Genomic DNA, 27,897 nt, shown 5'->3' on the forward strand with positions numbered 1-27,897 from the left:
TAAATCAGCAAGAAAAGGAAAAAAAAAGACTTTGAATATTCATCCCTGAAATGTTTGCTTGTTTTACATAGGAACTTTTAAGTGCTTTCCTGAAAAAAAAAAAAAAGGTTCATTCTGCTGAAAATATTGTCAAAAAGCAACCAGATACCTCAATTACCTAAGGCAGGTTCTGCTCAACTTTAATTATGAACTATGAACAATGGCATTTAATTAGCCTTATTTTGAAAATTAACAGTACAGCTTTATCATGTATAAGCTTGCTGATTAATTAAGCATTGAGACACTATAAATAATGCATTTCTGGATGATTACAGCAGGACATGTTACAGTCAAGTGTGAATTGGAAGGCTTACTGACTTCACCCACTATTCTATAAGTTCAATTCTCTCCTCAAAATGCTCTGCTGAAATGAAAAGATTATTCCTAAAATAGATAATATATGTATGTAAGTATATATGTATATACCTGTATTATATTATTATATGCATGTGTATTATATGTATATTATTGAATTTATGCAGGGCAGCTAGTTGGCATAGTTGATAGAGTATTGGGCCTGGAATCAGAAAAAGAAACACCTCTTCCTAAATTCAAATCTGGCCTCAGACATTTACTATCTATGTGACCCTGTGTAAATCCTGATTGCCTTAGTTTCCCCATTTGTAAAATGAGCTAGAGAAGGACATGGCAAGACACTCCAGTATTTGTTTGCTTTTTGACCAAGAAAAACCCCAAATAGCATCAGGAAGAGTAAGGCATGAGTCAAAATGAATGAATAACTACAATATGTATTATATATACATACATATATGTATGTACATACATATACACACATACATATACGTGTATATATGTACACAGACACATATATACACATAAACACATACACATACCTACATACATTTATTTACGTCTATATGTGCATTGAAGGGAGAAAGGAAAGTCTGAATTGTAAGATATTAGAAATATTTATTTTCAAGAAGAATACACTGCTTTTCTGAAACATTTGAAATATATTTTTGTACATATGTGTATGTATATATGTATGTATGTGAGTGTATAATTTATATACATATATGCATGTCTGTATATATAATTCTCTCTCTCTCTGTTACTGTTCTGCCTCAACCAACAGGATTTAAATTCCTTGGAGGCAGATATATTTATTTCCTTATGTTTATCTCCCTTTCTTAGGACAGTATCAATTAGATATTTAATAATGATTTTTTAAATTAATAAATTTATTAAACAAATTCTGCAATTTATTTAGAGATGTGACTAAGAACAAAAAAGCTTTAATAAAACAGGAAATATATAAATTAGGGGAAATAAAAGAACCTTACTTTCCAAGAGCAAAACATTCCAATTTTACAGTTGAACCTTTCGCTGCTTGCATTGTTTCAGGAAAACGTACTTCAATCTTTGGTTCATACTCCCCCATCACACCTGTTAAACATCAAAACAGCTAGCACTCCAGTTGTATCGCTCCTGGAGATCAGAACAGAAGTTTCATATGCAGTAAAATGTGAGCTTCAGTTTACCAGAACCTGAACATTGGGATTACCAAATAAAAAGGTATGAGTTTGGGAGGGTTTTTTTTCTTTTTAATTTCTATTATCTCATTTTATGTTATGAAAAAGATAAATAGAAACTTAAAATAAGGAACATTAATAAAAACTGAAAGCACATACAGAGGGCAACAAAAGAAGAAGAGACAGAAAAAAAGAGAGAGAGAGAGAGAGAGAGAGAGAGAGAGAGAGAGAGAGAGAGAGAGAGAGAGAAAGGAGAAAGGAAGGAAGGAAAGAAGAGAGAGAGAACAAGAGAGAAAGAAAGAAAAAAAGGAAAGAAAGAAAGAAAGAAAGAAAGAAAGAAAGAAAGAAAGAAAGAAAGAAAGAAAGGAAGGAAGGAAGGAAGGAAGGAAGGAAGGAAGGAAGGAAGGAAGGAAGAGAAAAAGAAAGGTAAGGTAAAAAAGGAAGGTAAATGAGGAAGGAAGGAAGAATGGAAGCAAGGCAGGGAAGAAGAGAAGAAGGAAGGAAGGAAGGAAGGAAAGAAGGAAGGAAGGAAAGAAGGAAGGAAGGAAAGAAGGAAGGAAAGAAGGAAGGAAGGAAAGAAGGAAGGAAGGAAAGAAGGAAGGAAAGAAGGAAGGAAGGAAGGAAGGAAAGAAGGAAGGAAGGAAGGAAGAAAGAAAGGAACTTTCATGATATCACAGAATTCAAACTGATTCATCCCTCCTACAACTTTCTGTAGGTATATTTTTTTAAGAGAATTGTTCTCACACACAATGAATTTGAAGGCCCCGTGAAGTGGAAAGGGACAGCCACTCCCATAAAATGGATACTTTTTCAAAAAATTCCGATACAAAGTTTATTGTATCTAATTTATTTAGACTTTTACTATAAACTTGTATTGAAGGGAACAATGGAGTAGAAAGTATAGGACATTACATTGAATGGGGGTGGGGCGGGGAAGGGAACAAGTATAGAAAGAAAACTAAACTAACTGAATAGCTGCTATATGGGCTATTAGGTTAGTCTTTCCTCAAGGACCCAGAGGAACTTCAACTAATGGGAAAGGGAAATGAATTATTGAAGAACTGGGCTGTAAATCAAGCAAATCACTGACAGATTTTTAAAAACTATTTGGAGACAATAGAGATTACAAAGGTCAATAAAACTGTGCTATAAGAAATGCAAGATGGATTGAGGATTCCCAGCTTAGAATTTATGCTTATTATATTTCAGATGTTCCCTGCTCTTTTTAACTGTTGTGTAACAGTGTGAGGGATTACACTTTAAGAGCAAGCTCTAATCACAAACTTTACTAAGTCTCCCTAGCTCCACATTTCCTTGTGAGAACATTTAATTAAAGAGTCAATTGGATGTTGTCCTTTTTCCCAACTTTGATGAGTCTCTTAGATTTCCTAACTCTTTGACTCACACACCAGCGACTTGACATAATTATAAATTTTTTCAAAGTACAGTTTGAATGCTTTTCTCAGAGTAATAAATTGATCTGAACAACTGTCATTGCTTTATTTGTTTTCTTTGTTTGGCAGATAGTTATTTAATTTTTCTTCTTTGTTTGTTTGTTTTTTTCATAACACACTTTCATGAATCTTGAACCTGAACTTTCTTTTTCCTTTTGACTGGTCAAGTGTCTATGCTATAAGAAAAAGAAGAAATCACAGAAAACAAAGAAGTTATACATAAAGGACTTTGAGCTGTGACCTACGTACATTGTTTTCTCCATGGGAATTTTCATTTTCCAAAGATCTAATAAGAAAAAGTTTACTATCTTACCATCACTGCACAGCACTAATGGAGTAGGTGGCCCTTGGACACGTTTTTGGGCTTCCATATTAGTTACAAAGCAAGTATAATTTCCCACATCTGATGGCTCCACTTTTGCAATATATAAGTTTCCTGTTGCTTGAGAGACAAACTTTCGACTATCCTCTTGGACAGGCAAGTGATGGTCATTGAAGGTCCAAGCATAATATACATCTGAAAAATAGGAAATGCTTAGAGCATCTAGCATAGTTTATTGAGCAAAAGTAAGTCCTCAATAAAGTGTTTTTTAAATTACTTATAGTTTCTGATTTTAATACTCTTTGTACCATCTGCCTTCCTCCACATCTTTCTTCCAAAATGAGGCATTGAACAGGGGCTGAAGATGAGACAGCCTTGGTATATTTAGGGCAGGCAGGACTAGATCTATGTTTTCATATTAAAAACACAAGAAAGCCTAAGAATAAATGGAACTATTCTTAAAATAATTAGTAGTATCTACCTAAAACCATCAACAAGCATTATCTGTAACAGTGATAAATTTGGAGCCTTCCCAATAAGATAATGGTGAAGTCACTTTTTACCATTATTCAATTTTCAACTAAAATGTTATTATACTCTATAAGACAAAAGAAAAGGAAGAAATTGAAGAAATATAGGCAATGAGGAAACAAAACTACCAGTCTTCAATGATGGTATACTGAGAGAATACTAGAGAAATAACTAAAAATTAATTGTAATAGTTAACAACTTTAGCAAAGGTGCAGGGTATAGAATAAACCCATAAAATCATTAGCATTTTTATAAGTTACAAACAAAACCCAGCAGGAAGAGAAGAGAAATTCCATTTAAATTAACTACAGACATTATAAAATACTTGGGAGTCTGTCTGATAAAACAAACCCAGTAACTATAGGAACACAAGCACAATTTTTTTCATGCAAATAAAAATCATCTAAATATTTAGATAAATATTCCTTGCTTCTTGGTAGGCTGAGCCAATTTAATAAAAATGGCACTTCTACCTAAATTAATTTACTTATTCAGTGATGTATCAATTAAACTACCAAAGAACTATTTTATAGAGATAGAAAATACAATAAGAAAGTAAATCTGGAGGAACAAAAAGTCAAGATTATCAAAGGAATTAGTGACCAAAATGTGAAGGAAGGTGACCTTGAAGTACCAGATTTCAAAATATAGTACAAAACATTAATCATGAAAACATTCTAGTACTGGCTAAGAAATAGAGTGGTGGAGCAATGGAAGAGATTAAGTACACAGTGCACAGTAGTTAATGACCTTAGTAATCTAGTGTTTTATAAACAAAAGATCTAAGTTTTTGAGCAAGAAATCACTATCTTTTTTAAAAAAAATGCTGGGGGTAAACCAAAAATAAATAAAGAAATCTATTAAAAAAAATGCTGGGAAAATTAGAGAGCAATTTGGCAGAAACTAATTTGGCAGAAACTAATTTGGCAAAATACACCAACATCTCACACCATAGACCAAGTAAATATGGATCAATTATTTAGATATTGACTGTGATGTCATAAGCAAATTAAGTGAGCTTCAACAAATATATCTGTTAGATCTTTGGACAAGGGAAGAGTTTATAATCACACAAGAGATAGAGAAGATCACTGAAAGTAAAATGAATAATTTTGATTACAGTAAATTGAAAAGGTCTTGAAAACAAAAACAATGCAGGAAACATTAGAAATCAAGCAGGAAACTGGGGGCTGGGGATATACAGCAGGTTTCTCTGATAAAGGCATCATTTCTCAAATATATAGGGGACTGAGCCAAATTTAAAAAAAATAAGAGCTGTTATCCAATTGATATATGGTCAAAGATAATGAACAGGCAGTTTTCAGAAGAAGAAATCAAAGTTATCAGTAGTCATATGAAAAATGCTCTAAATTTTTATGCTCTATTGTTTAGAGAAATTCAAATTAAAACAACTTTGAGATAGTATCTCACACCTATCAAACAGGATAACAAGACTGAAAACAAAATGATAATTTCTTGAAGAGATGTGGTAAAATAAAAACACTAATGCACTCTTGGTGGAGTGGTGAACTGGTGTAACCCTTCTGCGAAACTATTTGGAAGTATGACCAGAGGGCTATAGAACTGTGGATACTTTATAACCCAGCATGTCAGTAAGGCAACATTCATGACCTGGAGGATGACCATGAACATGCCTGTATGGTTCAGAATCGCAAAGTATGAAAAACACTTTTGGTAGAAGGCAGAGGAAGTATAACGTTTACTTAGGCACCAAAGAATCAGATCCCAGAACCAGTGATTCCAATTCAACATAGCAGTAATTGTATTCCAGAACCAGTAAACCCACATCAATGTAGCAACAAGGAGATTAAAACACAGTATTACAGCAAAGAGCCAAGTCATCCTGTAACCCTTCCCCCCCTGCTAGGGCCTTCCCATAAACAATCACTCACAAATCCTAGTTGTTGCTTGCCTGTGTCCTCTCCCCTCCTCAGGCCTCTGGTCTGCAGCAATCTGGTCTCCACTCTCCCCTCAGCACTCTCCTCTGCAGCTCTGTGGACTTGGAGTACTTACTCCTTCTCCTGGGCTGAATTCTGAAATCTAGCTTCTCTTCTGGCTTCTGAATTCTCAGTTCTCAATAGCTACCTTCTGGGTGTATATGTCCTTTTTTTTAGGGCCCAAGGGCTTCACGCCCAATAGGCAAAAGAGTGTGGATAAGATCTTTAATCTCTGATTGGCACCACAAAGGTATGGGCCTTTGTCTCTTAACTGGCCCCACCTGATGCCTATTGAATGAGTGGGAAAGATCTTCACCACACCCAGAAATACCACTATTGGGTCTATATCCCAAGGAGATCAAAAAAAAAAAACAAAAGGAAAAGGACCTATATTTACAAAAAATAGTTGTAGCAGTTCTTTTGGTGTTGGCAAAGAAATGGGGAATGGCTAAACAATTTGTGGAATATGACTATATTGAAATATGATTATGCTATTAAAAATAATCAGCAGGGTAGTTTCAGGAAAAAAGAGAAAAACCTGAGAAGACTTATGTGAAAATATAAAGGTAGCAGAAACAGGAGAAAATTGTACACAGTAACAGTAATATTGTAAAACAAATTATTGAATTTGAAAGATTTAGATATTATGATCAATATTATGATTTAAGATAATTCCAAAGGACTGAAGATGAAAAACGCTATCTACTTCCTTAGAGAGATATGATAACTCTGAGAGCAGTTTTAAGCATACTTATTTTACTTTGTTTCTTTTAATTTTGTTTTTTTGCAACATGGATAATATGGAAATATATTTTTATGACTTCACATGTATAATTTACATCATATTGATTTCCTTCTCAATGGAATGGGGAGGAGTGGAAGGGAAAGAGAGACTTTAAAACTCAAAATGTTAAAAAAAAATGAAGGTCAATGGGGCAGCTAGGTGGCACAGTGAGTAAAGCACCAGCCCTGGAGTCAGGTGGACCTGAGTTCAAACCCAGCCTCAGACACTTGACACACTTTCTAGCTGTGTACCTTTGGGCAAGTTACTTAGCCCCAATTGCCTTGCCTTCCTCCCTCCAAAAAAAAATGAAGGTCAAAAATATAGAAATAAATGAACAAGTGAACACATGGGTATTTAAACAAATGGGGAAGAAGTAAAAACACCAGAACAATACTGTGAATTATACTGACAACAAAAATGGTACCTTCAGCTATATAAAGAGGTGTCCTGGGCCCTGCTCTGTGAAAAAGTTTTATCACTTATTATGATGAAAACAGTAGAAAGAGACAGGCTAATGAAAGTTGTGGATGACATAGATATGATAGGTAGCTAGAACATTTAATGGTAGTGTTATAAATCAAAATTATTTTCATAGGCTGAAACAAAAAAAAAAGATACAATATAAATGGGAATAAATATAAAATCCTAGACAGAATTTAAAAAAAAAATAAACTGAACAAGAACAAGATAAAATATAAAGGTATCTTCTATCATTTAAAAATATAAATATAATCGTGAACTGAATACAAGTCAAGAGTATGATATAGATATGTGAAACTAAAGTCATTTCCATTTTTACTGGTAAACGTGTGTTTGCTTGTGTGTGTGAGAGAGAGAGAGACAGAGACAGAGAGAGAGAGAGATTTTGCAAACCACATTTTAAAAGGGAAATTGAGAAAAAGATTTCATCTTAAGGAAAGCAAAAATAAAAGGTGGTATATGGCACAAAGGTTTAGAAATCATGTCTTAATAGAATTGGCAAGAACATGGAATGGTTTGACAAAGAGACAATGATACTTAGAAACTGCATGATAACTTTTGTCCAAGTATTTGAAGGATTATCCTATATATGAAGCATTTGACATAGTAATGACAACATTAACACTGTCAAAACAGTTTTATCACAGCCATCTTGTAAGTATCAGACTGTCATCGATTCTGGCCATGACTAGTTTCCAGCAGTCTTCCTTTTAGATTAATACTGTGTTTATTAACTTCTGTGACCCTGAGAAAATTGCTAAACCTCCCTGGGCCTCAGTTTACTCATTTGTAAAATGAAGTCTTTGTGAACTAGACAAATGCTGGTTCCCTTCAAGTTCTAAATTTGTGATTCTCTGACTGCATTTGGGAGGAATCACACTTTTCAATAGCCTCCTAATTTGTATACCTGCCTCTAATTTCTAGCTTCTTCAATCCACCTTGTACATAGCTGCCAACTATATGTCTGAACCTGCCATTCTCCTGTTCCAATCTCTCCTCCTTCAATTGAGAACAAAACAAAGACCTAGTTTATCATTTAAAGCCCTTCACAATTTTGCTTCAGCCTAACATTGCAGTCTAATTACATATTATTCTTCCTTCCACACTCTACAATCTTGCCAAACTGAATCCATATCAAAGATATATAATTCTACCTCTCACTTCTATTCCTTTCAATAGGATGTTTCCCATGCCTGAAATGCTCTTTTCTCATCTAAACCTCTTGGAAAATATGGCTACTTTTGAGGTCAGTTCACAGAATATCTCTGTTCAGAAACTCTTCTTGAAATCTCCAGCTGCCACCCAGGATCCCACTATAAATTTATTTTAAGTGTAGTCCAGATAAAGCCATAGACACACAAACACATGCAGAGTTACCTATAGGAATAATATCTACAATGGCCCCTCCAGGGCCTTTTCTCTCTTTCAGATTTGTTTCACTCATTCCCAACCTGTCCTCACATTAGTAGGCCCAATTTTCTTTTTCTCACAGTGGAGGAACCAGCCATAGCCCCATGAATACACAACAAATTCTCCTGGTCTTAGGGGTAACAACATGGGAGGATTTACTCCTACTACTTGCCACTCTAGATGCTAAGCGATCATTGTTGTGCTTCACATTTGTACTAAATCAGTTACAATCAATCATTAACTCTTAAGCATAAAATATTTAATCAAGTATAAGGCAAAAGCAATAATTTTCACATTTTTATACAATTGAAGGCAAACATAGGTGTAATCCTACCCTTCTGGAGGCAGAGCCAAGATGGTGGAATAAAGGCAGGAACTTGCCAGAGTTCTCCCCAAAACCCCTCCAGACAACTTTAAATGATGCCTCAAAACAAATCCTGGAGCAGAGGAACCCACAAATAGACAGCATGAAACAATTTTTCCAGCCCAAATAACCTATAAGGTCATCAGAAAAGGTCAATTGCACCAGGGTGGGACTGGAATCACAGTCCAGCACAGACGAAGCCCCAGCCAAATAACAGTAGGCCTTACGGATTATGAAATCAGTGGTACCTGTGACCATATAACTTAATTGTTTCTATATCTTCTCTTGCTTATAAACCTTCCAAAACTTGTCTTCCAATGTCATGATTCAAAGAATTTCATCTCTCAAAATTTAAATGATTTCTTAATGGATAAATCTCATGGCCTTTTCAAAGTCTTTTTCCATCCTGACATTTCTGCAAACTTTAACACTCTTGATTACTTTCTGCTCTTGGATTCTTTCTAGCCTCTAGGTTTTCATGACACTGCATTTGCCATGTTCTCCTCCACCCTGTTTGACTTCTTAGTTTCCTTTGTTGGATATCTGGCCATAGCCGCTCATCATGGCAGTACCTTATTTCCATTTCAGAGGTTCCCAAAGTGGGTGATACTGCCCCCTGGGAAATGCTGGAATGATTCCAGGAGGTGGTAGGGGCTTTGAATAAAAATAAGTAGGTGATGTAAGCATAAGGAAAGAAGAGCACAGATTAAAAAAAAAACCTGTTTGTACATGTTTCATCTGTTATGTAACAGAGTTATTCACAGTGATTACATTATTTTACAAACAAACAAAATGTAAATTATATCCAATCAGAGGTCGAGTCTGCCGACACATATTAAGCTAGTGTTGGCAGTCAAGTGTGTTGCGCTTTGTTGGGAAGTCCAGCATGCATCGGCAGGAATATGCACATGTAATGACTTGTTTACAATATGACACTATAAGGTTACATGATACAATATTTCATCATCAAAATTTCAAGGCAAAAAACCCCAGAAATTTACAATACATTATTAAATTTAAGATGCATCATTTTAAATATTCATGTAAAAATGTTAAAGAAAGTAGATTTTCAGGGATGTGCTGAGTATTTTTTTAAAGGGGGCAGTAGAACAAATAAGTTTGTGAACCTCTCCATTAGGTGATCTCATCAGTTCCCAAGCTGGACTTACTGTTCTTCATACAGGATATTCTATGTCCTGACTTCATGAATTTACACTCGATATCGTCCATGCCTGTTTCACCCCTGACCACTAGCATCTTTGGCTTCTTTCAAGGACACCATTGGTTATCTTTCATCAACTCTGACTCCTAGATTTCCTGGCTTCTTTGAGACTCAGTTCAAATCTCAGCTTTTTCAGAATGTCTTTCCTGGAAAAGTCATTTATAGTACCTACTTTACAAAGTCGTTATGAGGATAAAATTGTATCATAATTATAAAAATTTACTTAGCACAGTGCCTGACACAAGTTAGGCATTATATAAATGTTTATTCCTTCCCCTGCCCCCAGTTAACTAATTGACTGACTATGCTTACTTATCTGTGAACATGTATTCTCTTTAATAGAATTCAAATCTCTTTAGGACAAGAATTTACTCTCTTGAATTCATACACACAATGTCTTCAGTTGCCACAGTGTCTGGCAACTGAAATCTGCACACTTTTAAGCTCTAGATCACTCTGGAGCTATGATCCTATGACTGCCTCGATTGAATACTCAAACTTCCCTTCAGCAGAATGGTTTGAGCAGAGTTTAGATGACTATTTTTCAAGGACAATGTCAAGAGGCTCCCTACTTGCAGTTAGAAGTAGGACTAGATTATTGTGAAGTCTCTTGTGAATTTAGATTCCATGAATGTACTAGGTGACCTTCCAAGGTTTCCTTTTGCCCCTTAGTTCTGTTTAATTGAGGTCAGTCATGCATGAATATAATTCATTCCTTATTTTTAGAAATAAGCCTGGGGGCTTATGTTCTTGCTCCCATTTGTTGTGTTCTCCAGCTTTGGTAGGTCCCAGCTGATGCCTTTCATCATTTCACTTGCACTCCTGCCCTTCTGCTGATTTCACTCTCTGCCTCACCTCTACATCTGCTGATCTGCTTCAGCTAAATATATGCTCAAAGGCTTCTTTTTTTAACTAAGAAAGAACCTTGATTGTAAATTCTTTCCCATATAAACAGAAGAAAAATGGAGCTTCCATGTTCTGTGTTGGCATTACCTCTCATCCTCTGACACCCTGGCTGAGTAATGGATAACCTTGAGCATATATGCCAAGGGCTACATAAGAGTTTCATGATCTTTGTTCAAAGCCTATTTCTGTGATGAATCTGCTCCAGATCATTGAACATCATCAGAGCTCTGTTCACAGAGAGACAGAGCTGCAGGCTCCTAGTGATGCTGTGGCACATTTGCTCCTCCTTATCTCCCACATTGTGAACATTAAATCTCCAGTTACTATCTCAATGTAGGTATAAAAAATTTGTTCTGATTAAAATTTTCAGAACTTCCTGCTAGTCTTCTGTGTCTTTGCACAGATGATAACCCATAACTTAGATGCTTTCTCTCCTCATTTCAACCCCTTGAGATTTCCATTGTCACTCATGCAATGGTTTTAGTGAAATCTTATATGCCAAGTTGGGCAGCTAAGTCGTGCCCTGGATAGAATGCCAGGCCTGGAGTCAGAAAAACCTGAGTTCAAATCCAGATGCAGACATTTTCTAGCTGGGATCATGAAGAGTTGGAAACAACTGAACAACAGCATCTTATACCGAGTCAAGTCACTGAGCATTTATTAGGGGGTCTAAAATATGCTTGGTACTGTGCTAAGCTTTGAGAATACAAAAATTGGCAGAAACCCTGCCTCTACCTTTAAGGAGCTCCCAGTGTGATGGAATAAGACAGCATACAAACAATTATGTGCAAACAAGATGTATACAAGATAAATTGGAGATAATCACAGATGGAAGGCAGTTTCTTATGCAAGGTGTGATTTTAGTTGAGTCTAGACGAAAAGCAGAGAACACAGGAAGGAGAAGTCAGGAGAGGATACCAGTCATTGGGAATGGGGGAAAGAGTGAAAATTTAGTCAGGAGAAGGAAACTTTTGAGCAAGGAGCAAGACCAGAGTCATATCATACCATATGTGGATGGGAATAAGGAATAAGAAGAATGGAAAGGTAGGAAAGGGACAGGTTATGAAGGGCTTTAAAAATGGGAATATTTTTGGAGGCAGTAGAGCCACTGGAGTTTATTAGAAAGCGGAAATGGCATGGTCACACCTGCACTTTTGGAAGATCACTTTGCTTCATTTGAAGATGGACTGAATTGTGAAAGACTTAAGGCAGATGAAGAAATTATGAAGTTATTAACTATTAGATGAGTAAGGTTTTGAGAACCTGTACCAAGGGGGTAGGAGTGTCCAAAGAGGGAAGGGAGTATATCTAAGAGATCTTGAGGAGTCAGAATCAATAGGACTTAGGTACTGATTGGATCTGAGGAAGGTGGGGTATAAGAAAGAGCATGATGAATGAAGGATGATCCTTGGGTTTCCAGCCTGGGTGACTCAGATGATGGTAGTTTCCTCAACAGTTAGTGAAATTATGAAAAGAGTAAGGTTGAGCGGGTAAGGAAGAATGGGTTCCATTTTGGATACATTGCATTTAAGGTATCTAAAGGATATCCAGTTCAAGATGCATAATAGATAGTTGGAAATGTGGGACTAGGGAATGGGAGAGAGGTGAGGGATCAATAAATAGACCTGTAAATAACCTGAATGGAGATGATAATTACATCCAACGGAGCTGATGGAACAGAATGAAAGAAAACAGAAGAAAATCTAAGTGATTTACTCTCTACCTAAACAAACAGTGGGAAGGGAAGAAGGAACCACATTCTTGTAAGATTGGTAAGAAGGGAAGGGAACAGTGCTAGAAGTAGAGAGACCAGTCTATCTTGCTTTTTGGAGTTCTTCCTTTTGGTGCTCCCTCCCCTGTTTCGTGACATCCATTAAAGTCACAATGTCTCAGCTCTCTCATCCTACTGTCATTCTGCAACTAGCCCTGCCCCGACTCATGTTGCCCATTGGTCCATATCAATATTTCTCCTTTCCAAATTCCTAGAGCCATTAACACTTACTTATTTCATGTCCATTTTTTTTTCATGGCCTTGATCTGGTTACTACACAATTCAAGTCAACTCAGCATGCATCCTTGGTCACATGAAAAGCATTGTGCCATGGTATTAACTTGATAGATTAATTTATCCTAAAATATTAGTAGCTAATAATGACATAACATTAGAATCTTTTGAAGTACACTTGCCTTTTAAGAGGAAATGTATCTTATAGAGAGTCAATTCTTTAATGAGGGAAAAGATGAAATATTAGGGTGATGGAGATCTTTTGAATGGCATACATACATACATATGCATCAGAAAATAACCATCCAGTACACATACTACATGCACACATACAAACATCCATGTGTACACACACACACACAGACACATAAGCACATGTGCATGAATGTATGCATTTTTTAAACTTATCCTCTGAATTCCTTGATACCAATGGAAGTTGATTACTTTTTCCCATTTTTGGCAGCAATTATAATCTCAAATAGACAGAAACTTTTTTTTATTTGTAACTGAAAAGCCTCAGACTAGACTATTCTTGACCAAAACAAGTTATTAGTCAGAAGTAAGGGTATAATACAGCCTGTTACATTAGAAGATACTTTATGTACCTGAGTGCTAGGTCAAGGGAGCTTTTGCTTTTATCTTTATATCCAGAGCACTAAAGAAGATATTAAGGGGGACATTTGAACCTTGAGCAAAAATTTGGATGTTTTGTGTCCTCAAACTGTTCCTTGAAGCATAACCTTTTTTGGGTGCTGGATTTTTTTGAGAAGAAAAAGAGATTAAGAATGGCATATGACTAGCATCTTGCTGTGTCCATATGTCCCCAGCCCACTGACTGACCAAATAAGTTGTCAACCAGCTTCAGATTAATCAACGCTTGCTGCTGTTGTTTGACTTGATATGAATGATAATTCAGCTAGCCAATGACTAGCCAATCACTCTGTCACTTAAATATTACTAAAAATAAATCCTTGACCAGATATTTTAAAAAGGGAAGCTTCTTTCTAAAAGTGTCTCCTTATACAAGACCTCTTCTTGACCTTCCTCAGGATGTTTCTCCCCAATGCCTTATTGTTCCAAATCATCCAGAGTATTACAGAACTCTTTTCTATCCTATTCCATCTGCAGCAACTGCAGTGCTTAATTTGTAATTTTTAAGGAAAGAGGGGGATGGGAAGAAAAACAACACTTGCAAATTGGGAGTTTTAAAATCTTCCCATTCGGCTTTTCTTAATTAAATGTATAATTCATGAACTACTTGGTTCAGACATTGGATTTTTAAAATATTTCCCTACCATCTATGACATTTATCTGTTATTAATGAGTGTGATGTGTTTTCCCTCTGATGATTCAGCAGCAGCATTTTCACTGAATGATAATGTCCCCATCATGTAGTGGTTTTTCTAAAATTTTACTTCAACACCTCCTGCTTTTGATGTTATTATGATTAAAAATGGTAGCTCTGTAGCAAGCAATTGAAGGTTCTATCTGCTGCTCCCTCAAGAACACAACAAAGACTGTCTCCCTCTGAGCATGATTATGTTTTGAAAGTCTCTTATGTCCCAGTGTCTTGTGCTGTAATTAAAAATGCAAACACAAAAAGTGATGAGCAATCCTACCCATTGTCATACAAGTACTGAGTATTAGGAATTAAGCCCAATCTGTGAGTGTGTGTGTGTGTGTGTGTGTGAGTGTGTGTGTGTGTAAGAAGTCTATAATGCCTTCTCTATCATGTAGGCATCTTCTTTCTACTATGAAAATAACAGTAGATTAAAGAACCTGAGATTGTACTGGCTACATGAAAGGGCAAACTTTAGCTTCAGAATATTTTAGAAAGAAGGTCCTGGGTGTGGGGGGGAGCCAAAATGGCAGCTAGAAAGCAGGGACTTGTGTGAGCTCCCCCCACATCTCTCCAAACATCTAAAAAATGTCTCTGAACAAATTCTAGAGATGTAGAACCCACAAAATAGCAAAGGGAAGCAGGACTCCAGCCCAGGACAGCCTGGATGGTCGCTGTGAAGGGTGTATTGCAGGGAGCTTGGAACAGAGTGGAGCACAATCCACCCTGGGCCGCAGCAGGACCAACCAGACCAGGAGCTGGGTGGAACAGCCATAATGCTCTGAATCAGTGAGCAGTGGCAGTTATCAGACTTCTCGACCCACAAACGCCCAAGACAACAGAGAAGGTTAGTGGGAAAAGCTGCTGGGACAGAGTGAAAAGAGTTCATGATGGCCACTGCCCCAGGGGCAGTTGAAGTGGTGCAGTTCTGAGGCTGCTTCCAGAGCTGCAGCTGCAGTGGCTTCTGGCCCCAGGCCTACCTGGTGTGAGGAATTAAGTAGCAGATTAGAGCAGGAGTGCAAAGCCTGCTTTGTCCTGCCTGGATCAGGGCCACAATCCTGGTTGGCAGTTCTGGGGGAGAAGGAGTGCTGGTGTGGCAGAGCTTGCTGTGTAGAAGTAGCTCTGAAAATAGCAGTGTAGCCCCTCAAGCTTGGGACAAAGTACTCTCTACCCTACAAGCAGTTGTACCCTGACAAAAAGCTCAAGAGTCAAGTAGTTGGTTGGGAACAAGAAAAGGCAGAGAAAACAGTTGCAGATTCAGACTCAGACTTTGAAATCTTTTTTGGTGACAAAGAAGACCAAAACATATAGCCAGAAGAAGTCAACAAAGTCAAAGAGCCCATATCAAAAGCCTCCAAGAAAAATATGAATTGGTCTCAGGCCATGAAAGAGCTCAAAAAGGATTTGGAAAAGCAAGTAAGAGAAGTAGAGGAAAAACTGGGAAGAGAAATGAGAGCGATGCAAGAAAACCATGAAAAACAAGTCAATGACTTGCTAAAGGAGAACCAAAAAATACTGAAGAAAATAACACCTCAAAAAATAGACTAACTCAAATGGCAAAAGAGCCCCAAAAAGCCAATGAGAAGAAGAATGCCTTGAAAGGCAGAATTAGCCAAATGAAAAAAGAGGTCCAAAAGACCACTGAAGAAAATACTACCTTAAAAATTAGATTGGAGCAAATGGAAACTGGTGACTTTAAGAGAAATCAAGATATTATGAAACAGAACCAAAGGAATAAAAAATGGAAAACAATGTGAAATATCTCACTGGAAAAACCACTGACCTGGAGAATAGAATAGACATAATTTAAAAATTATTGGACTACTTGAAAGCCATGATCAAAAAAAGAGCCTAGATATCATCTTTCAAGAAATTAAGAGAACTACCCTGATATTCTAGAGCCAGAGGGTAAAATAGAAATTGAAAGAATCCACCCATTGCCTCCTGAAAAAGATCCCCAAAAGAAAACTCCTAGGAATATTGTCACCAAATTCCAGAGCTCCCAGATCAAGGTGAAAATACTGCAAGCAGCCAGAAAGAAACAATTTGAGTATTGTGGAAACACAATCAGGATAACACAAGATCTAGTAGCTTCTACATTAAGGCTTGGAACATGGTATTCTGCAGGTCATTGGAACTAGGATTAAAACCAAGAATCACCTACCCAGCAAAACTGAGTATAATGCTACAAGGCAAAATATGGAATTTCAATAAAAGGGAGGACTTTCAAGCATTCTCAGCAAAAAGACCAGAGCTGAATAGAAAATCTGACTTTCAAACACAAGAATCAAGAGAAGCATGAAAAGGTAAACAAGAAAGAAAAATCATAAGGGACTTACTAAAATTGAACTGTGTGTTTACATTCTTACATGGAAAGATAATGTGTGTAATTCATGAGACCTCAGTATTAGTGTAGCTGAAGGAAGATACACATATATACATACATATATATGTATATGTATATGTATATGTACATATATGTAGACAGAGGGCACAGGGTGAGTTGAATATGAAGGGACGTTATCTAAAAAAAATAAAATATAATTAAGGGACGAGAGAGGGAGAAAGGGAGAGATAAAGTAGGGTAAATTATCTCACATAAAAGTGGCAAGAAAAAGCAGTTCATTGCAAGGGAAGAGAGGGCAGGTGAGGGGGAATGAGTGAATCTTGCTCATATTGGATTTGACTTGAGGAGGGTATAACATACACACTCAATTGGGTATCTTACCCCACAGGAAAGAAGGAGGAAGGGGATAAAAAAGGGTGGACGATAGAAGGGAGGGCAGACGTAATCCAAAGCAAACATTTTCGAAAAGGGACAGGGTCAAGGGAGAAAATTGAATAAAGGGGGACAGGATAGGAGGGAGCAAAATATAGTTAGTCTTTCAGATGTTCAAAAAAAGATGTTTTTGTATGCAACTGGGAAATAAGATATATAAGCAATGGGGCATAGATCTATCTTGCCCTACAAGAAATTAAGGGAAAAGGGGAGTGGGGTGACAGAAGGGAGGGCTGACTGGGGATCAAGACAATCAGAATATATGCCATCTTGGAGTGGGGGGAAGGTAGAAATGTGGAGAAAATTTGTAATTCAAAATCTTGTGGAAATCAATGTGGAAAACTAAAAGTATTTAAATAAAAAAAAGGATAAGAAGACCTGAAAAAATAAAGAAAACAGATTACCTAATCTTATATCCTGGTTTATATCCTGTTGATTGTTTTCTTTTAATGCATAAAAATCTATCTTCCCCATATTAGGGGTCCAGTGCCAAACTGAGGAGGCCTGGTCCCAATTTGTCGTGCAATTGGCATATATTGTTTAGTAAGTCAATGTGCTTGGAAGCTCGAAAAAAAAATGAAACAAAAGCGCGTGTCTTCATTCCCTAACCCACAGCATATTAGTCAGTGAATTGTGGATGTTTCTCAAGATAATAATGCAAAAGTGATTATACTCCACTTACTTATGAGGAAACTGAGGTTCTAAAAGGCTCTATGACTTGATAAAAATTTCATGGATAATTAGAAAAGCTGAGATTTGAATCCACCTAAAAATACACAGCTCTTTGCAATAGCAATAATCCAAGACACTTTTTAATATATGTCCTCTCATTATATGACTACTCCTTTCACTAGCAAATATTGCAATCCTTCTAGACTTTCTAACTCTGAAGAATACTTGTCCAATTCTTTCCACAAATTGTCTATAAAAATAAATCCAAAAACGAAAATTAAAAAAAAAGAAAGAAGGTCCTTTCTGGGCACCTTATAAAGAGCTCCAGGTTGAATATGACTGACTTGTTTAAAAAAGAGACCATGGTCTTCTGGGAGTATGAACAAATACATCATAGAGGCTGTAAAACTAATCAAAAGTCTTGAAGGAAGAAAACAGTGTTGTAAAGGTAAAAATGAGAAGGGCATTTACTTGACACTTGTAGAGTAATATATAAAGATACATAAAAGCACATGATAATATGCCAGATCATGAACTAAGTAGTACTTCAGTCTTGTTAGAACATAAGAGTGTGTAAAAGGAAATAATAGGGCACAGAGTTATATTTATAACAATGTTAAATCATATCTTAATGGTGGAGTGAGTTCAGATTGTGAAGAGCCTTAAGTCTCAGGTTAAGAACTTAGATAATCTGTTTTGTTTTGCTTATTTGTTTGTTTTAATAGGCAATAAGGTTTCACAGAAGATATTCAACAGAGATGATATTATCAGAAGGGCAGCTTGGTGGCACAGTGGTTAGAGCTCTGGGCCTGGAGTCAGAAAGACTTTTCTTCATAAGTTCAAATCTGGTCTCATATACTTATTAGCTTTGTGACCATAAATAAGTCACTTACCCCTATTTGCCTCAGTTCCACATCTGCAACATGAGCTAGAAAAGGAAATGGCAAAGAACTCTAGTAGCTCTGCCAAGAAAGCCTAAAATAAGGTCATGTAAGGTCAGTAAGACATTACTGAACAACAACAAAAATCAGATTTGTTAATTTGAAATACTGTTTTCTCAGCAGAGTGATGGAAGAATTAGACAAGGAGGAAACTGGAAGCAGATAGATCAATGTGGAAACTATTAAAATAGCTCAAGTATGAAATGACAAAGGCCTAAATAGTGTGGTGGTGTGCCCAGAGAAGAGAAAAATGTGATAGATGTTATGGGTGCAAAACGAACATGAGGCACCATCTGATTGTGTGTGGGGTGTGAGAGAGGAGGAAGAATAAAATATTTTTCCAAGATTTTAAGTCTGATTGATGGAGGGGATGATGGAGAGGAACATTAGTAAGAAGAGAATGAAAGGCACTACATCATAGTTGAGAGAAAGTAAGCCTAAGAGTTGAGAAGACCTTGTGTCAAGCTTTGCTTCTGACACATAGTAGGGACAAGAACAAGTGTTGATGAAGAGCCTACTATGTGCCAGACACTGTATTAAGTACTTCACAATTATTATCTCATTTACATGTTCCTAAGAATTCTACACTCCATATTTGTTAATGACTTGCCCAGGGTCGCACATCTAGTGTTTGAGGTTACATTTTAACTCAAATCTTCCAGACTCCAGGTCTAGAGCTCTAACTACTATACCCCCAGTTGCATAATGGTTATGTGTCCCTACACAAATCACTTAAACACTCGATGCTTCAGGAAACATTCTAAAAGTCTAAGTTACTAAAAATGTGCTCATCTGCTTTGATTGAACAGGTTCTTCATCAGGAATTCCCCACATTTCTGGAAACAAAGGTCTTCTTAAAATAAACACATTAAAAACACAAGTCTTGGGGATAAGAAATCATCATTTGGTGAAAAAAAAATTTGAAAAAGCTGGAAAATAGTCTGGCAGAAGTTGTGCATAGACTAACATCTTATGCCATTTGCCAAGATGAGGTCAAAATGGATGCATGGCTTTGAAGTAAAGAGAGAAATGGTATAAGAAAATTTGAAGAAGATAGTATTGATTGTGATGGAGATGTATACATTACCCATTCAATATTATCAATCCACAGATCCACAGTCCTTCTGAATGCCGAATTAAGAACCTCTGTATAACTGAAGAATCTATTTGAATGTAATCTTCAGAAAACAGAAATCTAATATTTTGCTGGATACATATCCATTACTGTTTGTTAGACCTGTGTTAGTTTTGAATAACCTTTGAGAGCTAAGGATTTCCCTTAAACCAAGATACAGCATTAGAGCATGATATAAAAGATTGAAGTTAAAAGAAAAAAAAAAAACATTTCAAGAAGACGGAGAAGTGGAGTTCATTTATTTGACTCAATTAAAAGTATCCTCTAAGAAGAGTTGACCTAAGGCTTGAGTAGATTTTAACATTACCTCTAGGTAAAATGCCATATTTGAATCATATTTATTACAATGAAGTGAACTTTTCCCCTTATAGGATCATAGCTTTAGATGTAGGAGGACCTTAGAAAACATGAAGTCCTATGCACCCTTTTTACACATAAGGAAGACGAGACAGAAAGAGTTGAAGGTACTTGCCCTAGGTCACATAGTTAATAAACATCTGAAGTGTGTTTTAAACCCAGGTCTTCCAAGCCTAGACCTTCCTGACCTCAAATCACTTCTTTGAGATTTTGTACCTGAAGGCAACAAACACAGTAAGAATCAGGGCACAGAAAGTTTGTTTTATTTCTTTGAAGCACATTCCTCCTCATTCTCCAAAACACCTGTCCTTGAAAAGAATTTCAATTTGTAGGTGAATTTCTAACATCTTTATTGTCATAAGTTGGAAGGAAGATTCAGACAACAGGACTGTCATCCTGCTTCCAACTCAATTTAGTAAACCACTGGCTTCAATTCAACTCTTCTTTCCCATTTGAAAGTGAAAAACTGAGGAGAAATAGAAGCATTACTTCCAAAATACACCAGAAACCTAAGACCTTTATGAGCCTAGGAATCATATTTTGTATCCTAACAATGAAGTGAAAAGGTATATATTTTACTTTGAATTTAGATAAATTGTAATGATTTTCGTGAAGATGAATCAATTCTTCATTTTATCCCTTTTAAATAAAATTTCCTGCAAAGCCCAGGAAGGTCTATTTCCAGGGGGGTTTCATATTTATCTGGTAGCTTTGGCTAAAAATGCTCACCATTGACATTTACTATTAGCAGGGAAATGCTCTGCAATTGTATCTACAAATGTTTGGAGTTAATAAATTATCTAAAATGACTTTTCACCTCATGGTGGAGCAAGAAAACACAACTCCCAGAGTTCAGCAGTCTGACTTTTTCATTAATTAGTTAAAACACCTTGTCCTATAGCTCTACTCTATAGAAGAGCAGAATCCCAAAAGTGCATTCAAACTCCATTCCTCATCTCCAAGAACATGGACAGGAGGTAGGGATAAAAGGACAGGCCATCTCTTCCTCTCTACTAGACTGTTCAGAGATGAAGTTTTTCTCTCCCTACTCAACTCCAATTCCCATTAGAACAAATAAATTGGTTAAAACAGAGGTCATTTAAGTTCTGTTCATACTAACTACTGGTTTAATTGCTTTGTTTCAGCTGTAAAGGCAATTTGGTCAAAACTCTGAAAGACCCTTAGGTCTGCAAAGCACCCTAGATGCCTATTTTATTTTTGACTGAATTGACCAGCTGTTTGCAATAGGCTTTGTATCACTTTTGTCCCTACTAGACCTGGTTTACCTGAATCTATCTGGCATTTAGAATAAATCGTCTTTGGAATAAATGTGGAAACAAATTTTATTTTCCAGTGTCTTCCTTCACTGTCTAAAATTGCCAGACTTAACCCAACTGAGAGCTTTGCTCATTTTTCTGAACTTTGGTTCCTTTATAAATAACTTGAGAATGTCTTTTATATCTTTACATCTTTAAGAAGGGTTTAGGAAGTATTGCTGGAAATACTCAAGAAAACAGAAAGCATGAGGAACACAGTAAATTCCAATCATATAAAGTTATAGCTGCATTTTCCCCTTTGTTACTAAAACACATTTGGGATTTTTCTCAACTGCCTAAGACATGGAACAAAAGGGACAACAGAGTCATGGTTTATACACACATGTGCATAACCATACACACATATATATGCAAATATATATTTGTTTATGCATGTATATATTATTCTTTGTATCCCTAGCCCTTATCACACTTTAGTAAGTAGTTGATAAACACTTTTTGGTTGATCAATCATTGCTATTTTTAAATTAAACCAGCTATAACACCACACCTCTTGTTGGTGTGGAGGTGGCCTTATGGCTTCTCTTTTGTCTTTACCTTTTCAGATTCTTCTTGATTCTTGTACCTGAAAGACAAATTTTCTATTCAGCTCTCTTCTTTTCAACAAGAATGCTTGGAAGTCCTCTATTTCATTGAAATTCCATTTTTCCCCTGAAATATTATATTCAGTTTTGCTGGGTAGGTGATTCTTGGTTTTAATCCTATCTGCTCTGATCTCTGGAATAGTATATTCCAAGCCCTCTGATCCCTTAATTTAGAAGTTGCTAAATCTTATTGTTATCCTGATTGTGTTTCCGCAATATGTGAATTGTTTCTTTCCGATTGCTTATAATATTTTCTCTTTGACATGGGAACTCTGGAATTTGGGTAAAATATTCAGGAGGTGATTGGTGGATTCTTCCCATTTCTATTTTACCCTCTAGTTCTAGAATATCAGAGAAGTTTCCCTTGATAACTTCCTAAAAGATGATATCTAGGCCTTTTTTAATCATGGTTCTCAGGTAACACAATAATTTTTAAACTAACCCTCCTGGATCTATTTTCCAGGTCAGTTGTTTTTTCCAATGAGATATTTCATATTATCTTCTGTTTTTTCATTCTTTTGGTTTTGTTTTATAATTTCTTGATTTCTCATAAAATCATTAGCTTCCATTTGCTTCATTTTAATTTTTAAAGAATTATTTTCTTCAGGGAGCTTTTGGACCTCCTTTTCCATTTGGCCAATTCTACTTTTCAAGGCCTTCTCCTCATTGGCTTTTTGGATCTCTTTTGCCATTTGGGTTACTTTATTTTTAAAGGTGTTATTTTCTTCAGTATTTTTTGGGTCTCCTTTAGCAAGCTGTTGACTTGTTTTTCATGATTTTCTTGCATCACTCTCATTTCCCTTCCCAATTTTTCCTCCTCTTCTCTTATTTGATTTTCAAAATCCTTTTTGAACTCTTCCATGGCCTGAGATCATTTCATATTTTTCTTGGAGTCTTTGGATGTAGGACCCTTGACCTTGATGTCTTCCTCTGGCTGCATGCCTTGATCTTCCTCATCAGTAAGCATGTAAGAAAACATCTTTTCAACAAGAAAGTAACCTTCTACGTGTAACCTCATTCTTTTCCCCCTGTTTGTTCATTTCCCCAGTCATTGACTTTTGAGTTCTTTGTTAAGTGCAGGGTGTACTGCCCCAAGTTTCAGGGGTTTTGTGCAGCTGTATTCAGAGATATCTCTAGGGACCTATAAATTCTCAGTTCATCCAAAGTGCTATGATGAAAACAAAGGTGTTTCCTCTTCTCCTGGCCTGAGCTCTGGTCCATGAGCAACCATAAGCCCTCTTTTCTTCCCTGGAACTATGAGGAGGGTTCCCTCCCCACAGCTGCTACCAGCCTTGCCACTCTAGCACTCCTCCTTACCCAGAACTGTCACCTAGGACTGCGACCCAGATCTTCTGGTTGATTTCCCCCACAGTCTATAGGCTCAGAGCTCCAGAAGCAGCTGCCTCTGTGGCAGTGGCTGCTGCCACCCTGGGGCTGTGGTTGAGGCTAGACTGCCCTCCTCTCTCACTCAGGTGAGAGAGCTTTCCCACCAACCTTCAAAGCTGTCTTTGGTGTTTGTGGGCTGAGAAGTGTGGAAACTGCCACAGCTACCAGTGATTGGGTGCCCTGAGACCTGCTCCAGTTTTATCTGTGCTGGCCCGGCCCAGGCTGGGCTATGCTCCACTCAGATCACAGGACAATAGACCCTTCCTGTTAGCCTTCCAGATTGTCTAGCACTGGAAATCTGCTTCACTCTGTCATTTTGTGGCTTCTGCTGCTCTAGAATTTGTTTAGAGTCATTTTTCCAGGTATTTTGAGGGGTTTGGAAGGAGAGCTCAAGCTGGTCCTTGTTTCTCTTGGCTCCACCCTTCTTCCTCATTTTCCTCTTCCTCATCATCATTCATCCACACTATGGGTTAAATACAGCTATGTGGGCTGGCCTTTAACCTATCTACCATTTATAAAATTGTTTCCTGAAGAAAAAAAACCAAAGTTTTCTCCTCATTTATGTCAGCAAATAACATGAACAGGGAAGTTTCAAGATGAAAAACACAAGTTATAAATAAACATTTGAAAAAATATTGATAATTACTCATAATTAGGTAACTGCACAAGAAAACCTCTCCTAAGCTATCACATTCCCCCTCTCAACTTGGCAAAAGTGATAAATGATGACAAAATTCAGTGTTGATGGGGATCTGGGAAAAGCAAGCCTGCCAATTCACTACTGACAACAGCCATGGGTTAGTCCTGCAGTTGGAGAAAACAACATGAAATTATATAATAAAAAGTTTCAAAACAGTCATACGTGAGACTGGCATTTCCCTGTTAGTTACTAACTTTATGTAGGTTGTCAAAAAGAAAGAAAAAAAAGTACTACTACTTCTATGACTCTTGATGGCAGTACTATGTTTAATGGTAAAAAGCTAGAAACAAAACTCTTGCGTCTATAAAGTGGAGAATTATTAAGTCATGGTACCTCACTTGGATGGAACACTGCTACTCCATGAGGAATGATAAACAATGGGTATTTATAGAAATATGCAAAGATTCTCATTAAGTGATGATAAGTAAAGGAAGCAGAACCAAAAGAACGGTTAGTATACAGAACAACTCTAACTGCGTGAAGGAAGAAATCCTTATAAAAAGAAACAAAACTTGGTAATAATGATGCAGCTTTGTAAACAATAAAATGGGCCTAATACTACCTACCTCCTGAGAGAGATGAGATATATTAAACATACAAAATGAGATTATGTACCTTTGGACATGAGCAATATAGGACTTTTTCTTCCTTGATGATATGCATGTGTGATAATTGTTTTGTTTTTCCTTTATGTGTGTGTGTGTTGGAAGGATGACATGGGAGCAAGAAAAAAATGCTTATTTCTTGAAAAGTCTATTTTAAATATTAAGTTAAAGCAAGAATCCTTTCTCACTTAGCAAATGGCATATTTATTATTTTCTTGCCTCACTGTCACTTACTTTTCCAGTTTTTTCTCTATCTCTCTTATTTGATTTTTAAAATCTTTTTTGAACTCTTCCAATAATTCTTTTGGGGCCTGAGACTAATTTACACTTTTTTTGAGGTTTGGGTGTAGCACTTTTGACTTTTAGTCTTTTTTTCAGTTTATGTTTTGATCTTGCCTGTCACCATGGTAAGTGTCTATGATGAGAATCTTTTTGTTGTTATTTGCTCATTTTTCTGACATATTTCTTGACTTTTAACTTCATATTTAAACTGTCCTCTGTTCCTGTCATGCAAGGGATACTATCCCAAGTTTCAAGGTTTTTTTGCATAGCTGTTTTCAGAACTAGTTTTGAGGGTCTATATGCTTTTGGCCTTTCCAAAACAACATGATCAAAGGAGAGGTATTTACTACACTCATGGACTGTGGAACTGGGACCAGATATCAGCTCAATTATGGCATAAGCTCTGGTGTGGTACTGCTACTCGCCTTGGGACTGTGACCCAGGACTGTGACCCAGATCCATGTATGGACAACGCAAGAGTCTTGCACACAATGATATCAAAAGGACCCTTGTATTTTCCTTCTGACCAGTTTTTTGAACTTCTTACTGATAGCTGAGGAAGCAGTCACTGTGGCCACTGATTTAGTCACTCCCAAGGCCTTCTGCTGTTTTCTTGTGGTGTGGTCAGTACTGGTTCAGTCTCTGCTGGACTGTGCTCCATTCTCACCCTCATATAAAGACATTTCCTACCTACTTTCTAGGTTGTCTTAAGCTTGAAAATTATTTCACCAAGGCTTTTTGTGGGTTCTGCCACTCCAGAATTTGTTTTGAGGTACTATTTTAAGTTATTTGGAGGGCAACTGGGAACAGCTTGGGTGTCTGCTTTTTCTCTGTCCAAAAAGATGGTAAATTTAAAAAGAAACATTTTAAAATATTTGCCAATATTTTGATGATTTTCAGGTAAATTATGTTTTTTTAGGTATTTTTATCTTTCTTTTGTTTATTGTAGGTTTTTTAAAACAAAAATTTATGAATTTTTAAAAAAATGCTTCCAAAGTCCTCCCCAAACTGACTTTATTTTTGAAATGTAACTATGTCTCAGTGGAACACTGCCTATGGCATAAATCAGAATTTATGTATGAAATAGATTACTTGCATTTGCAGCTTCTAAGTGATTACTCTAATATCATATTGTACTGCAAATTAGGTGCCTCTGCATGAATTTTATAGTCAGCTGCTCATAAGGTGTACTTTGAATATTCTTAAGAACTGCCACCTTCATCCCCATCTGCCTAGAAATATTTCCCTTTCTCTTTGCATAATATCTGAAATTTCACTTTTGGTTTTTCATGACTATTGACCTTAAGTGATAAATTAAAAGTGATTAATTAAAATACAAATATTGTTGAGATGGATGAAAAATAATTCCCACCTGGTAGATAAAACAACTAGTAACTAATCAATGAAAGTATGCTAGTTGTTCCCCATGTATAACCATTAATAAATCAAGGCCTTGAGAAAATGGGAAACAGAAGGCAAATGAGTAAAAGAAAGACATTCAAAAAAGTTAGAGGTGACCACAGACATGTTTTGTTTTGTTTCTAAGTTTCACTTCTTTTAATATCCTGCCAATTATGTCACCTAGAATTCATTGAACAGCCCATTTTCTTTTTCTTCTTTCATTTCATTCCTGTTGTTGTTCTATATTGTATGATAGAGTCAGAGGGTCAGGGTTAATCTGTTCTAGTGAAGAAGAAAAAGAAATGTAAAGGAATTCTCACTATGGACAAATATTTAATAAGTGCCTACTATTTGCCAGACACTACACTAAGCACTGGGCATACAAAGAGAGGTGAAAACAGAGATCATGCCTTCAAAGAAACTGCAATCTAATGGGATGGTAGGGGAGGGGACAATATTCAATCATCTATGTACATAAAAGACATATGCAAAATTAATGAGAGGTAATCTCCAAAGTAAGTCAAAAGTGAGTACTGGGGGTAGGACCAGGAAATGGTAAAAATTAGTCATAATTAGCTTGTTGATAAGAAGCTCCCTACCAAAGATAAGTGAAGAGGATGAAGTCAACATTATTTCTGGAGTCCTTCATTTGACTGAAAGTCTTATGAGGGGTATCCAAAGAATTCTAAAACTGCACCAAAATTTTTTCCTAATACATTTGTATAAAGATTTCAATCCATCCCAGTACAGTTCAGTATGTAAAGAGCAAGAGAAAAAGTGGCTATTTTAACAAAGTTGTTTAGAATCTGTTATCTTATACAGTGAAATAGACATAGAGAATAATTTGGTGGACACAGTATACTTATAAACGTCACATTTTCACTTAAAGTTCTCAAGGGAAAGTAAAAAAAAGGCTTTCTCTGTTTCCATGGTTCAATTAATCTACATCACTTATTGAACTTTAAAATGTTTCATATTTCTTTGATCCCTGACAATTTTGTTTATAGAGAAAAAAGATGAAAATAAAATTAGATTCCTTCGAGGATTTGGGACTAATGTCAGCAAAATATGATTTAACATGGTTGACAGCATGTAGTGAAATATAAAATTTTGCAAATGATGTCTTCTAAAATTATGTTCACTGTAAATCATACTTTCTATTTTTTTAAAGACAGAGATTGTATTTTGTTTCAATGGCCTATAATATAACTAGAATGATAATGATTTATTGCAGGATGATGTGGGAAGAAATGTAGTTCTCCACTGATATTGCAGAGTTTTCTAATGTCATAAATATTATTCAGAAATATAAAATAAAAGAAAATTCTTTGTTTGAAGTGTCTTATTTTCACTTTGTCAACTTCCCACTTAATTCACTTTCAGTTCTGGCATGCTCTAATAATGCTCTATT

At 36.3% G+C, this 27,897-nt stretch overlaps 1 protein-coding gene across 1 annotated transcript in view; it reads right to left on the reverse strand.

Annotated features, from left to right (window-relative positions):
* Nucleotides 1-27,897, reverse strand: part of CNTN6 (contactin 6) — a 312,661-nt gene that overhangs the window by 207,328 nt on the left and 77,436 nt on the right. The window contains exons 5-6 of the mRNA XM_036739662.1: nt 3,300-3,503; nt 1,344-1,446 (exon numbers count right to left, since the gene is read on the reverse strand). Of these exons, the coding sequence (XP_036595557.1) occupies nt 1,344-1,446; nt 3,300-3,503 (307 nt within the window). The remainder of the gene's footprint in view (nt 1-1,343; nt 1,447-3,299; nt 3,504-27,897) is intronic.

This window comes from Trichosurus vulpecula, chromosome 9, assembly GCF_011100635.1.
Source record: "Trichosurus vulpecula isolate mTriVul1 chromosome 9, mTriVul1.pri, whole genome shotgun sequence".
In the NCBI taxonomy this organism is placed as follows: domain Eukaryota; kingdom Metazoa; phylum Chordata; class Mammalia; order Diprotodontia; family Phalangeridae; genus Trichosurus; species Trichosurus vulpecula.